The sequence below is a fragment of the Vulpes vulpes genome, chromosome 9 (genome assembly GCF_048418805.1).
Source record: "Vulpes vulpes isolate BD-2025 chromosome 9, VulVul3, whole genome shotgun sequence".
NCBI classification, from domain to species: domain Eukaryota; kingdom Metazoa; phylum Chordata; class Mammalia; order Carnivora; family Canidae; genus Vulpes; species Vulpes vulpes.
In genome coordinates, this window is record NC_132788.1 from 33,460,894 (window position 1) to 33,477,230 (window position 16,337).

General features: G+C 36.5%; 1 protein-coding gene across 3 annotated transcripts in view; it reads right to left on the minus strand.

Moving 5' to 3' along the window:
* The window catches only part of PALLD (palladin, cytoskeletal associated protein), a 401,027-nt gene that overhangs the window by 371,341 nt on the left and 13,349 nt on the right, over window positions 1–16,337 (minus strand). For all 3 annotated transcript variants that reach the window (XM_072719731.1, XM_072719730.1, XM_072719732.1), the window contains exon 2: window positions 2,505–3,496. In XM_072719731.1, coding sequence (XP_072575832.1) covers window positions 2,505–3,415 — 911 coding nt within the window. In that variant the 5' untranslated portion in view covers window positions 3,416–3,496. The remainder of the gene's footprint in view (window positions 1–2,504; window positions 3,497–16,337) is intronic.

Below are 16,337 nucleotides of genomic sequence, written 5' to 3' on the forward strand. Positions count from 1 at the left end.
CTCCTGGACTGACTGAGTCTGAGCCAGGTTCTAAAATGCTCCAGAGGAGGGCACATTTTATTAAAGGTAGTGTTCTTCATATGAAGTTTCCTTCAAAGAAGATGATCTTTTTAGACTCTCATGTCTCATGTGGAAAAGGAACTCAGTGTTCTTAGGCATTTGGTATACCTACAAATGCATAAAAGAGAGTACCAAAATCTTTGGAACAGAAATTAAGAAAATCCAGTACATTTCCCTCTCAAAATACAAAACAAAACAAACAAAAATTCCAAAGGATACAAAAATGACCAGCTAATTTTAAACAATGGTGCATTTCATCTAAGACTTAATTAACTCTAGAAGGGCATAACTTGTAATGTTTAAGGACATTGGTCATGGACTTTGCTAGACCAGGAGGTGACAAGAGAAAACTAGTTAATAATTCTGTAGTTACTAACTAAGTTAACGCCCTCAATCCCAGTAAAAAGAAGGGACACAGAAGCATGAATTTGATGTTCCCCAAATTACTAAATGTTTAAGTGAACCTTAATATAATAATTATGGTCTGCTCACTTGAATGAACCCTTTGATATTAAACAGAGTGTTTTTGTCATTTTTGAAAGGGCATAGTAGTATATTTACTTGCCACAGTAATATGTTTGAAAGGGGCTTATTTTGTTTTTTGTTTTTCTTTATATTTTTAAAAATTAAAAAAAATTTTTTTGAAAGGGGCTTATTTTGGAGGTTAATGTCAGTGGGAGTCATATGTAGTATGAAAACCTGTGAAACTGTTTTGAATGACGTATGAAAGTATTAGTCACAAAGAATTATTTGTTCACAAGATTAGTAGGTTGAAAGCAATCTAAGTAGAATCCAAAAGAACCACACAATTTCATCTCCATCATAGGCAAAAATGATAAGAAAAATTCTGTATCGAAAAGATACATAAATGCAGAATTTAGGATGACATCTTGAATGGAATGAATCCAGTAAGAAGTTTTTTACTGCCCCCTGCTGTCAGTTTCTAAAAGAAATATAGTAAAATTACTGTAAAAACTGACTCCAGAGGAATTAGTTGAACAAATTGGTTGGAAAAAAAAAAATTCCCTGCCTTTAATTACACCACTTTTTAGCCAATAATGCTAATGTTTACTTCATGTTTGTGAGCAATAACCTGTCAAACTAAGAGACCAACTCTAGCGGAGTGTCTATTAGTGGATGTAGGGTAAGAGGTCAAGTTTGTGGCTTGTGAAATGCTATATTAATAAGAATGTACCAGTATTGCAATTTTTAGCCAATGATGCCTGCTTAACATTTTGCCAAATTTCACAATTTTGAGTTTACTTTTTAATATTTACGTAATCCAAGTAAAACATCCTTCATTAATAAAAGCAAAACTTTCAAAATAACTGAATGAATAAATGGCTTATTTTTGTAGTATAATCCAGTTTGTAATGTTATTTTCATTTTGGCATATAAAATTAAGTAATGAGAAATAATAAAAGTATTAGGTACTACTAACACAGCAGTCACAAGGGGCAAAGCACTATTTTATTTTTTCACATATTATTTTACTTGGTCCTTATGAAATAGAATGAGGTAGGCATTATTTTAATTCCCATTTCACAGATAAAAAAACTAAGTCACAAAGTAACTTGCCTCAATGACACAATTGGCAAAAGGTGGAGCCATGATTGGAAACACTGCAATTTGATTCCAAGGTCACCCTTCTTTAACTTTTTGCAGAGAAAGTATGAACTCTGCAAGAAGGAAGAACTCTAGACATTAGAATAGTCATGGGGGTGTAAGTGTATATGGATTCCAACTAGCCTCATGCTCATGTAATTGTTTTTTTGTTTTGTTTTGTTTTTTTGCTATACCTCTGGCTGTAGTGGCCAGAGCTGGTGTATGAGCGACAGACCTGTATGACTTTCACCATGGTTTATCTTTCTTTGTTTCCTTGGTTGCATCACATTGAAGGTATGTGGGTATGCTTTTTTAAACTGAATATGTGCCCACTTAGCCCAGGCCTTACATCAGATTATATATTTGGGGGTAAATCTTGTGGTTGGCCTCTGCATATCTGTGCCTTACATCTCTGTACTGGCAGAAAACTTCCAGTTTTCCAGTTTTTAGCCACACTTTCAACCATCTTCAGCACCTCGTATTCAAGTTATGCACACACTTTCATGGTACCTTAAATGAATCAGTTTACATTTTAAGTTTCCTGGGATGTTATTCATACCAGAGTCCTATTTAATGACCTATTTGTGCTCCTCTATGCCTGTCTGATACTTTGCCTTCTCCTTAGCAGCACATGGTTCACGATAACAGGCACATCCCACCAGTGATATCTACTACAACTGGTATTTGCGATTCTGGGATGCTTTTTCCTTGCAGGTATTTGAAAACATCATGTCAGGCTCCAGAGGGCTCACTATACAGGAAATTTCTTCTCGTTGAACATTAAAGTAAAATCAAAAGTCAACACAAATCATTTGATATTCACAATAAAAAGTTCTTACCTGACTCGAGGAGTTGGGTTTCCAGTGACTCTACACTCCAAGTAAACTCTACTTCCTTCTGCCACTTCTTGGCTCCGAAGCTTCTGGATGAATCGTGGAGCTGAGGGGAAGTGGAGTGCATTCTGGGGCTGTGGGTGAGAGATGTTATTGGTTGGCACTGCCTTGTCCTGGTCTGCTTGGTAGCAGTGCCTGGATTTGGGTAACTTGACCTTCGCTTCTATCTCCTGTTGGTCTCCAGTGGGGCTCTGGCTGGCTGAGGCACTCATCAGAGTTGACGGCTGATTTTTAGGAGACAAGTACCCACTGTCTGGTGATGAGGACTCCCCAGTTGGGCTTCTATTTCTTGGCTTTGCTGCTTCTCTAAATATGGATGTCAGCTCCTCAATGAAATTAGCTGCCTTGTCACATAGCTGGCTCTGGGGGCCAGTCTTAACTTGATATGCTGGTTTGGGCTTTACATTTGTGTTGGGAGTTTTTGCACCACGTTTTTCAGCCTTTCGGAGGCTCCGGATATAGCTGGGACTGGCAAGCAAGGGTGATTTGGCAGGTTTCCTCTTTGAAGCAGATGAAGAGATACGGTCAGTTTGTTCTGGCAGAGGTTGGACAGGTGTTGGCCTGTTACCATGAGGTCTTCCTGAGGAGGTTGGTTCTCCAAATCTGGTCTCCTTATGGGAAGGATTTTCACAGACACTTACAGGAGAAGTGTTGAAAATCTGTGAGATCTCCTTTTCTGAGTCAAAATCTTCTGTTTCAGAGTTGGCTATCGCTCTCCGGGCCAGATCAAGACTCTTGTTTATCTCTTCCTGGCTGAGAAAAGCAGAGAGCTCAGGGAAGAAGTCAGCCTTCTTGCTTTCTTCCTGCATGTCTGACAGGGAATCGTAGAAGGAGTCATGGGAGGAAGTCTCCGACATATTTCAATAGTCTTCATACACTCTTTGTTTGCTTTCAACAGGAAGGCCGGAGGCACTGGAAACCAGTTTATTTCTTGTGTTCTGCAAGACGACATAGAGAGAGTTTGCCGTTAGTAGTAATGGTTGTGTGTGTGTGTTGTGTGTATTATCATAATACTACTAATTTACAAGTTGGGAGAAACATTAAAGTGAACAAATAAAGTTTTGTAAAAATACTTTTTTTTCTCTTATTCAAGTTGGGAGAAATATTAAGTATACTTGCATTTATTATTTATCACTTTAATTTAATATTTTCCCTGTGAGTGAATATTAAGTATCTTACTAACCACCATTGAATAGCTAAAAAAAAATATCTGCAGCAGGCATTAAAAATATAGTAGGGCATTCTGCTCTTCTTAGAGCCTCCTTCTTTTCTATCTCCCCCCACTATATACCTCATTAAAGCTCTGATTTCATTAATGTTATGAGATTAGTGGCTTACTGATACTTTAAGTAAATCTGATTCTGTTTATCTCACTCTAAACCACAAATATATTTGGATTTCAACTTTCATTTATCTTTAATTTTCAATGAAATACTTGAAATCTTGTTTCAGTTTTTCCTTGTGTCCATTTATATGCATTCATATTTACTCATTCAATAGTTATTTCAACACATAATTAATAATAACTTATTAAGTTTCAGGTGCTAGAGGTATGGTAATTTTCTAGACTGGAGATTGGCAAATTGTTTTACCAAAGGCCAAATGTAAATACTTTTGACTTTGTGGGCTGTACGTCTCTGTTGTACAAAGACACAATGCCTCTGGCCTTCCTGTTGAAAGCAAACAAAGAGTGTATGAAGACTATTGAAATATGTCGGAGACTTCCTCCCATGACTCCTTCTACGATTCCCTGTCAGACATGCAGGAAGAAAGCAAGAAGGCTGACTTCTTCCCTGAGCTCTCTGGTTTTCTCAGCCAGGAAGAGATAAACAAGAGTCTTGATCTGGACTGGAGATCAACTTTGCATTGCGACATGACTGGCCAATGACAATATATAAATGAATAAGGATGGCTAAGTGCCAGCAAATCTTTATTTATGGACACTGGTATTTGAATTTTATATAATTTTTACATGTCAAAAATATTATTTTTCCTTTGAATTTGATTTTTTTTCAACAGTTAAAATATATAGGGACACCTGGGTGGCTTAATCAGTTCAGCATCCGACTCTTGATTTTGGCTCAGGTCATGATCTCAGGTCATGAGATCAAGCCCCGTGTCTGCTTGGAATTCTTTCTCTCCTTCTGCCCCTCCTCCAACCTCCCTCTCTCTCACTGTCGTCTCTTAAAAAAAGATTTTAAGATTATATATATATATATATATATATATATATATATATATATATACACACACACACACACACACACACACATAATTGTTAGTCTGCAGGTCACATAGAAACAGGTGGTGAGATGGATAGATGGATTTGGCCCAGGGTTTGGGTCAGTTTGCTGACTCTTGATCTAGACTGAGGTCACAGTCCTTATATTCAAAGAATTAAAAGTCATATGGGATTGTAAAGGGGAGAAGTAGAAAAGACATTAAACAAATAACATGATATAAAAATTAGAGTATTAAAGGAAAACTAAAAGAGCTTTGTTGCTATGAGAACCTAACAATCTTTTAAGGACATGTGAGAGAACTTTGTGCCTTGTATAGGACATTTATATGGAAATACCACCAGCATTTCCATGTTCATTATATAGAAATGCCACTACTGGTTTCATGATCTGCAAAATAATGGGGCAGCAGCTGAAATTCCACTGCATTTTGAACTAAATATTATGAGGTAATGACTCTCCTGTTACTCTAAGTATGCTATTCTTTTTCTATATATTGTTCATAGAATGATAGAGGGAAGATCTGGAAAACTTCAGAAGGGAAATTTGCCTCAAGGTTGAGTCTAGATGTCAACAAAGGAAGCTTATTGGATGTTGTGAAACTCAACTTTATAGGCTGGGTCAGGAGTAAACTTAATAAGAAATTCATTCTCCATAAGGGAAGTGTTCCTCAGAATTGGGTTGCTTGTCCAGAAGTAGTTTCCCATCTAGGGATTCTTAGAGTGATGAGATTTTGTCTTATTAAGTGACATGTCATTTTCTCTCCTATGACCAAAAATGAGCCAGCTTGCATTTTTGACTCCTGTAAGTCTCCAATCTCAAAGAACATTATGTAAAGGGGTTCTAGAAATCTACCTCAAGGACTTACTACCACATAGGATACAGTGATTCATAGAATCTGTCAATTTAACAGAAAATATGTAATCAGATCCTAAAGCTCAATATTAACCTACCATGTTTTCTTTAGTCAAAAGTTGTACTTGTGTTGTAGGCATCCTCTTAGAAAGATTACTCTGTTATACTTGAATTATGAGATCCTCCATATTCTAGTACTATCCTATCTACTAAACCATATTACCCCCATTCTCCTAGTAAATCTTACAAATCTATTGGACTGGTTTTGTCACTATCTGCCTCTTTATAATATTATTGTAATTGCTTTGTCCTGTCTGTGCTCCAGAATGGAATCATTTTGATTCCTCACTGATTCTTTAAATATAGTTCATATATGGAGAGAAGATGTATTCAGTTTTGTATATTTTAATATGTTTTGTTCACGAGACGTAGGCAGTTAATATATGATTTTTAAAAGGCACATCAAACATAGAGATTATTATGTATATAATATATAATATAGAAAAAACAAAATTAAATATGAAAATATATAGCCTGATTTTACTTTTCATACTTTCATACTTTTCATCCTAAGTACCTATTAGCTTTTACTTTCCTACCTAGCCTTCTCCCAAGACTTAAGTATCAGGAACTAGAAAATTCTCTTTCAGTTTGTGTGCCACTTTCCCTTAAGGTCAAAGCTTTCTGAATCTCAAAATCCAGAAACATTGGTAGGAGCTTGGAAGTTTATGAGGGTAGAAGGAGAGACCACATACTAGTGTTCTAGTGGTCATGGTTCTCAGTGGGAAGTCAAATCTGGGGAACAGTAATAGAAAGTTTGGAGCTTGTGCTTCTCCCTCTATGTCTCTCCCTCTCTCTGTGTGTCTCTCATGAATAAATAAATAAAATCTTAAAAAAAAAAAAAAAAGGATGCCTGGGTGGCTTAGTGGTTGAGCATCTGCCTTTGGCTTAGGGCAAGATCCTGTCCCGGGATCGAGTCCTGCATCAGGCTTCCTGCGAAGAGCCTGCTTCTCCCTCTATGTCTCTGCCTCTCTCTCTCTGTGTCTCATGAATAAATAAATAAAGTCTTAAAAAGAAAGAAAGAAAAAAAGAAAGAAAGAAGAAAGAAGAAAGAAAGAAAGAAAGAAAGAAAGAAAGAAAGAAAGAAAGAAAGAGGGGATCCCTGGGTGGCGCAGCGGTTTGGCGCCTGCCTTTGGCCCAGGGCGCGATCCTGGAGACCGGGGATCGAATCCCACGTCAGGCTCCCGGTGCATGGAGCCTGCTTCTCCCTCTGCCTGTATCTCTGCCTCTCTCTCTCTCTCTCTGTGACTATCATAAATAAATAAAAATTAAAAAAAAAATTTAGAAAGAAAGGAAGAAAGCAAGCAAGCAAGCTTGGAGCTTGTTTCTGGCCACAAAAAGGGAAAAAAAAAAGTAAAATCATGGCAAATATACAAGCATCAAAATAAACATTCATGCGAGGTTTTGTTTACCTAATTAATGAGGAAACTGGTAAGATATATAAGTATTTTTTTTTATTAAAGATTTTATTTATTTATTCATGAGACACACACACACACAGAGGCAGAGACACAGGCAGAGCGAGAAGCAGGCTCCATGCAGGGAGCCCGATGTGGGACTCGATCCCAGGTCTCCAGGATCAGGCCCTGGGCTGAAGGTGGCACCAAACCGCTGAGCCACCCCGGCTGCCCCGATATATAAGTATTTCAAAGCAGACTCTAAAGTATATGGATACATATATAAGTATAATATATATGTATATATAAGTGTGTAAGTGTATATGCAGACAATCAAGAATGCTAAAATGAATTTACTAATAAATTTGAAACTGGTTAATATATCGAGAGCAATAAAATATAATGTTTGGAGTCATTTCTATGGAGTACAAACAAACTAATAGTATTTTTACTGGAAAAAAATTATTTGTATATCTATGCTGAAGTATAATTTGCATTGTTACCAGGTTTTTTCAATTTACAAATTATAAAATTACCTGATTAAAGACAGTAAATGTAAAGACCACAATAAAATCAGATGACCTTGGAAGGAGACCCTACCAAATATTTCATTGAAAAGATACCAGTTCTGTATTGCTTATTTTAAAGTCTTTCATAGTTTGTCCCGAGAAGGCAGATTAGTTTCTCCCAGGACAGAACCTTGAATTACAATTAGCCCTTCAGTCAGCAAAAATGGTAGATGGTTTAGGAGAAGTCAAGGTCAGGGTCAACTCTTAAAACATGTGAAGATATAAGCTACCAGGCAACAATAATTCAGAAGACATGAAAATTGGAAGAGAGAGATGCTAGGGCCAAAAGTATATTGATATTCTGAAGGAAAAGCATACCATATTTTCATTTATTTATTTTTCAAATTTCAAAATTTATTTTTCTTTGGAAGAGAAGTTTCTCTTCTCTGTTGGTCTGTTTATTTGTTTTTGGCCTTAGAGAAATTAATTTTTTGTATTGAACTCAATGTGAGAGAGATTGGAAAATGTAATTTAAAAAAAAACAGGTTTCTGCCCTCATGGACCTTAGTGTATGGGGGATTTAAATAAGTAATGACCATATATAATTTAGCGTGTCAAGAGCTATGATGAGAGAAGAACAAAGTGTTATGTTAGCACTCAGAGGGGATAACAGGGTTATATGATCAAGAAAAGTTTTATGGAAGATGAAGCCTATAAAATGGTATGTGAAGAATGAGGGAGAGTTAGGCAGGTAAAGAGAACACCGGCAGAAGGATGGCCAAAGTTGTGGATCCCAGGGAGAGTACGGCAGACTCAGGTAACTCAGAGAGGTTCGGTGAAACAGAAATCTATCTGGAGATGGGGGAAAGTCACCAGAGAAAAAGTTAGAAAGCAGGAGTGGTGTCAGAAATCCTGAAACCATGTCAAGAACTTGAATTTTATCTTAGGTGCAGTTAGAGGACAAAGAAGACTGTTAAGTACATGAGAAGTATCACCAGAGTTGCATTTTAGAAAGAAACTCAGGGATTGAGTCAGGGGAAGAGGAAGGCAAGATGAAAGTCAATGGGAAGGTTTGTATCCTATTCTCAGGCTGTATATATTTATCATTGCTTTATCTTTGGTTGCCCATCATCTGAACATCCTTATTAGCTTTGGATAATTCATGTTTTGAGCCTCAGTGAGAAACTAAGCTCACTTATCATAATGGAACATGGATTCTCCAAATATTTGCTTTCCCAGCCCCTTGGAGCCTGGCACAAGTCTTGACACATGGCAATTATATGCATCCATCTTGGACTTCAAGGCAGGTTCCATGGAGAAAACATTCTGACTTCTGGTAGTAGCTGTAGATGCAGCAGCTTGCAGTATGGAGGGGCAGGAGTGGTGGCTGTGCAGAGAGTGGGAGGTGGAAGCTGTGGTGTGGACCATTTAGCTGGTGGTAATGGTGTGGACCATTACCACAGCAGTGGTAACCATACATGAGCCTATTTCTGGCCTTGTGGTCTTGCTTCCAGCATACACTATGGGCCTCATTCTGTGAATTGCCACAACTCCTATCACTAATTTGTTTTGAAAAAAAAAATTTGTTTTGCACTCATGTTGACCAAAGAATATTTCTTGCCATTAAGGAGCACAACTAATAGATTAAAAAGAAAGATGACAGAAGTCTGAATAAGTAACACTGGGATGGACAACAGTGAACTGAAGCAATAGGTAGAAGATAGGACAGAAATCTGATTGATTAAATGAAGAGATGAGGCTGAGGAAGGATTATAGATTTCTTATTCAAACAATGGGTTGGATGGTGCCATTAACTCACATGATACAAATAGGGGAAGAAGTTTTGAGAAAAAAAAATTTAATTTTGATTTGCACCTTTTGCAATTAAGAACTCTGTTAGCGATTTCTGGAAGGCAATTTGAGATACTGGTTCAGAGTACATAATAAAAGAGAGCAAAACTAGATTGGGAATTATTAGCCCATGGGTGGTACTATAAGACATGGGGGTAGATAAGGTCATCAAGGAAAGAGAGAGAGAAAAGGAAACAATCCTCCAGAGAGTTGGGAGAAAACCAGGAGACTAAGGTGTCATGGAAACTGGGCAAGGAAATGTCTTGTGAAGGAAGAAGTATCCTTTGACTTAGCAACTGGAAACATTTAGCAACATTGGCAACAGCAGTTTTGGTGTATGTGACAGAGATTTAAGCCAGGTTCTACATATGTTGAGAAACTCTGAAAGGAAAGAAAATATAGATTGTATATGCTATTGACTGTTTTGAGAATTTTATAGAAATGAGGAGAGACAGAGTTAGTAGGTGGGCAAAAGTATGAAATCTAGTGGGTTTCTTTGTTTAAGAAGTGGCTCAGGAACATGTTTCAGTGCTAATGGAATTAGATAGGTGAGAGGAAGAAGCAGATGACCCATGCAAGAAAGTGGGGGTGATGAATAGACCGGGTCTTCCAGGATGTAAGAGGAAATGGGTTATTATAGTACAAATGACTTCAGATTGGAAGAGAACAGTTCTTCCATTATTAAAGGAGAGAAATAATTGAAGTGTGTATGTGAGAGAGAGAAAGGGAGAGAGAGAAGGGGCAAGAGGTAATCTAGATAAATTTGTAATTGAAAGAAAGGAGAGCTCCTATCTTGAGATTTCTGAGGATTGGGAAGTTTATGAGGACAGGAGACAATCTGAAATAGCTGATGTAGAGAAAGGGGAACATTTCCTTAAGGATTTATGGGCAGGGGCGCCTAGGTGGCTCAATGGGTTAAGTGTCTGCCTTCGGTTTAGGTCATGATCTCAGGGTCTTGAGATTGAGCTCCATGTCAGGCTCCCTGCTCAGCAGGGAGTCTGCTTTTCCCTCCCCCACTTCTATGCACTCTCTCTCTCAAATAAATAAAACCTTTTTTTTTTTTTAAAGAGGGATTTATGGGCAAAGGTGAGGACCTAGTTGAAGTTAAATGTATTTATAGCATCATTAATCAGTGTGATTGCCCACTTCTCTTCACCAGAGCTCAGCAGTCCAGATGAAGATGTGGAGATAAGATACTCCAGGTTTTTACACACAGGTAAAATGGAAGGGGAATGGTTGAGGTCCTTGGGAATAACAGCAAGATGGGGGGGTGGATTCTAAAATCTACCCTGGATTTGGATTCATGGGTAGGAGTTTGATCATAAAGAGCTTAAGGGACTGGAGGCCCAATGAAAGCAAAGGGAAAGTGTAGTGGGAATAACTGAATGAGAGATCTGGAAGGATGTATCCAGACAGTGAGAGGTCTGAATTGATCCTTTCAGAAGCAGGGACTTTTGACTCCTGATTGCATTTAGAGTGTGACCATGTGAATGTCTTTGTCTTTGAAGAACAACGCCAGAGTTTAGTAGTTGCCACAGAGATTTTATGATTGCCAAAACCTAAAATATTTATCCAGACTTTTACAGGAAGAGTTTGCCAACCCCTGCTATAGAACATCAGCTACTTAATAACTTCATCTAGCATAAGCACTACTGATAATAATCCTGATAATGATAATGGCTAACAATGTACTGCTCATTGTGAGATAGGCATTATGTCAAGCACATTTATTTATTTATTTATTCATTCATGCATTTATTTATTTATTTATTTAAAGCATCATTATTTAGATTATTTCATTTAAAATTCTCATAACAGGCACTAGTTTACAAAGAAGGAAACTGAGGCAGAAAATGTGATTAGAAGAGCCAAGATTCAAACCCAGACAATGACTTCAGAGCTCATTATCTTAACCATACACTTAACTACCAATATATTATGGTTTCCACAACCAAGAATCTTAAGCAATATATCATACTAATAAAACTGTGGATCAGTTTTCTGCTATTTCTGCTAATATCAGAGTTCTGCTATTGATTTAACTATACGTAGTGCAAAGTAAACATAATAGGATAAATTTTAAACCTTCATAAAAAACATTATATGAGGAAGCTTAAAGTAAACTTCTGAATGATGAAACACTTTTTAGTTCATTTTTTAAAATAAGGAGTGTTTGCTGGAGGCAAATTTAATCACCTGCTTATTAACTTGTATTTTGGTTTTAAAGAGGCGCCATCTGACAGGATCCAGTTGTGAGGATTAGGTATAGCTTAAAAACTGCTTGCACAGTGAAAAAGAAAATAATAGCTCTATAGGTTTGGGTTTAATTTGCAATCCAGTTATTGCTGCTAGAACATGCACATGGGCTAGGGAAAATGTTCATTCAACATGGATGAACAAGGGAGGTTTCCAGGTGGCCCAAACTCACTGGAAAATCATGCTTCAGAGATTTTCATGTCAGTCAACACCCCACAATTAAAAGGTTGTAATCAAAAGAAATACAACGGCAAACATCTCCTTTATTTCCCTGAGATTTTATGTTTTATTTCAAATAGCACTTTTGGTAATTCTATGCTGGTGTAATAGACACAGAAAATGAAATAGAGTGAAAAGAACTAATTAGGTGTCTTTAATGAGTAAAGAGGTGAGATAAATGCCAAAAACATTAAGGAGTTTCAATTTAGCAGGTAGAATAGAAAGATTTTGAAATTTTGAGGAATAAAGCATTTTCCTACATCTTTAAATCTTCTCTGCCCCCTGACTCTATGCTCTTAAGGAATTTGAATTGCTTGGAATTTTTTTCTTTGTATTTTTCTCTTTCATATATTCTGCATCCATTATTAATAATTCAGCTTAAAACTCTGATAAGCCACAGCCATTTTCTAATTTCTTGGAATTTGTGTAGGTCTAGCTTCTTCCCCATGGGAGACATGGCTCTTTGTTGGCCCTGTGTGTTTTATCATTACACTGACAAGAAATCAATTGAATGATCATTTATTTATCACTTAATATGCTCCAGGGAAGCTTCAAGGAGGGCAAAGATAAGCCAGGCATAGTTTCCCTCCTTTAATGATTTTATAATCTAATAGATGGGATTAGAGGGACAGGACAAGAGTGAGAAATAAATACATGGAGAAACGTGGTAATTGCTATTAAAGTAGTTTAAACATCTTGTAGTAAGAGATCGAAGATGGTGGGAGAGAATATATTTACAAATTTGGCCATGTCATTCTTTTAATATTTGTTTTCCAATGGTACTTTCCCAGTGGAGAAGAGAAGGTCCGAAACATGATATGCAGGTTATCTATGTGCTTCTGGACAGCCTGCCCTGCAGTAGACTCCAACCTAAACCAACTCCATCTTCACTCTGACACATGCTACCACCATGCCTTACTGGCCTATTTGCCATTCCTTGAACATTCCATGTTCTCTCCCATCTTCATACTGTTCCTTTTACCCTTCCTTGCTGTTTTTCTGTTTCAAACTCCAGTTTATCCTTAAAAACTTAATTCCACTTCCTTTTGGTGATTTCTGGTTCCCCAGTCAGTATAATTCTCTTTCTTCCAAACATGACACTCTGCACAGTATTTTATTATAACATTCATCTTACTGAATTACTAATATGAGTTAGACAACTCATACTCCATTAGACTGTGAACACTTTGAAAGAGGATATGTAACTGACCGTCTTTGAATGGCTAATGCTCAGCACAGTGTCTGAGTCATGGCAGATGATGGAGAGAAACTAAGAAATACTTGGTACTTGAAATGTGGATTGAACCCTAAAAAAGATTTGATGGGAGACAGAGCCATACAAAGACACAAGGTAGAAATGTTTCATTCCCCCCTTGCTCTCAGCCATCCAGATCTCACTGCAGCATTTCTCTAGGACTTGCTGTCCTTAGTGAAGCATTGTTCTGCTCTTTACATGCTGTTTCATCTGTCTTACCAATAGTTACTCATCCCCTGAGCTCTGTTTTCTAGTAAGAACTTGATAAGGAATCAGTACTATATATTAATAGCTGTCAATGTAAAAATACAAAATACATTCTCATTTCCCTAATACAAGACAGTAGTAGGTCTGACACAGCATTAATAAAAACCTTATCTATAGAGACATTGATTTTTATGTTTCTCAATACTTGCCAAGAAACTTTCTCATGAAAAAATTCAGAACCAGAAAAACATTTTTGTTTTTTGGCATTCCACTAGACAATTCTGTAACCTTTGATGATGCTCTTTGGCATGGATGCTAGCTAGCAAGCTCAGAGTTAAATTTTGAATCATAGAAATACAAATGTTTTTACTCCCCTCTCCTATTTTTTTTTCTCACTTTCTCGGTTTACTTATTTAGTCAGCATATTTTTGTTGAGTGCCTACTGTGTTAGGCTCTCCTTTAACAGGCTGGGGACACAGTTGTAAGACAGAATTCTCTGTCCTAAGGAGTTAACATTCTAAAGGAGAAAAGGCAAAAGTAGGAAATTGATATAATGTCAGGTTCTAAATTTCTTATGCTTGGTCTGGTCTTAATCTTTTAATTGACTTTGGGCAATTGCATTGTGCTTTTGTTGTATACAGTCTCAAGTTATCTTTGAAAGTTGTTAAAGTACAAATGAAACAAAACAAAAACACTAAATATAATAAAATGCATATTTATGTGTTAATATTGGTGTTTGCAAACCATGGCTGTTTTAGGAGGCATGCTGTTGGTGGGAGGGTGGTAACAGTCGCCAGAGGATACTCTCAGGCTAGTGGTGCTTTATGTGCTCTCAAATTGTACCATGCAGGCAGCTGCAGGTATCCTCATGGTGCTCTGGAGGCAAATTTTTCCAGGTGAACTTTGACATTTATGTATGATGCCAAACTTAAGCAAATATTCGGTGAATCAAGGCTTGGGAAGATCAGCAAATACTGTGAGACATTATAGATTTCTTTCCACCTTGAACTTCAGTAGACAGCTCATCAACATCTGGACTTTCCCAAGCAAATATTGCTTTCGATTGTAGACTTCCATGGTCACCTATTTTGTTTAATTCCTGTGGCATATTTCATTCATTCTAAGGACTTTTATGCCACATAATTTATAGATTATTTCTAAATAATTTTATGGTTTACAACTTTTCTTTAAGTTAATATCCTGTTGGACTCATGATCTACTATGAAATATAGAACATGTATGTAAGTTTTCATTGAACTTTTAAAATTTGCTATGTGTATTGCACATTCTACACAAGCTATTTTTTCATCTTTAATTGTCTTGGAATTACCATCCTTGTATTTGGGAAAATATTTATTTTTGAGTGCCTGAATATAAATATAAATATATATGATTCAACACATATGAATGTATAAATAACAGAAAAGAGAAAGAAAGACAAATTTAGAAATTATGAATGACATTTATTTTTTGAGTTGCTGACTTTTGGGAATAATTATGTGAAAACCAGATCTATGATAACTGGGATAACCTTCTATATTATCAGCAAAAAATTCTTGTGGGACATCCCCTGCATGATCCCTATGAGGCAAGGCACTATAGGCTGTTGACAAAGACTTACCTGACTAGGGAAGGGGAGGTCAAGGTATATGCATGAGAAACAGCAGAGCCTAATAGAAGGAATTCAATTGCAAACAATGAAAGCTAGCCTTCTCTGAGAATTTCCTACATAACAGCTTCTGAGTGTTGCATGTTCCCTGCTTTCATATAATAAACTATTTGATCCACAGAATAATTGATGGGGTAATCATTATTTTTCTTTTTGTTATTTATGTCCCCAAAACTTCAGCATAAAAACATTCAATTATTTGGCTAAAGTTGAACTATCCGGAAACGGCAGATTTGGAGTTCAAACCTGCATATAACCACAAAATTTTCTTTTCCCATTAGAGATATTATGGGTATTGAATTTAGATAAGGGGAGAACTTTTGCAGTCTGTTCATGCGATACCTTGTAGAGACATTGACAAGCTAATTTTGAAAAAAAAAGTGTTTGATGCTAGAAAATGGCTGACAGGTACTAAGGATCACTCAGTATCCCATGCCACATGGGCCAGGTACTTATTTACTTACTTACTTACTTACTTAATTTATTGAAAAGGAGAGAAAGAGGGCAAGAGTGTGATATCATGACCTGAGCTAAAATCAAGAGTCAGATGCTTAATCAACTGAGTCACCCAGGTGCCTAGGTATAGTAACATTTCAATAAGCATTTTAAAATTCATATGTAGTTAGGAATAAATACATGAAAAAATGTTGTAAGAATATGCACCAAACAATGTTGATTACCTTGTCGTAGAACTTGGGCAGAAATAATGTTGAGGGGTGGGACATGTATGAAAAATCTTTGTTTATTTCACATTCTTTGAAAAAAAGACCCAGTTAAATTATAAGTGATCTTACAATTTAAATTAAGCATTTTAATTTGCTTATTTTCATATTTAAACAATTTCTAAAAAAGTAATAACAACTTGGTACAAAGATTCAAAATGAAAAATATTTCAAAATAAAATCTACCCTATGAAAACAAAGTTGAAAAAAACTTAAAACTTTTTATTGTTGTTGCTTGGGAATCAGGCAATTCCTAGACCACATGTCTTCCTTTCATTTTTATTTTTTAAAACTTTTCAATTATTTATTTTAAATTTCCAGCATAATTAACATATGGTGTTTTATTAGTTTCAGGTATACAATATAGTGATTCAAGAATTCTGTACTTTCTATCACTTCTTGGCCTTTTGGCTAAGGGAAGGGAAGAATTTTGTACTTTCTCAGTGCTCATCACAATAAGTGTACTCTTTTTTTTTTTTAAGATTTTATTTATTCAAGACACACACACACACACACACACACACACACAGAGGCAGAGA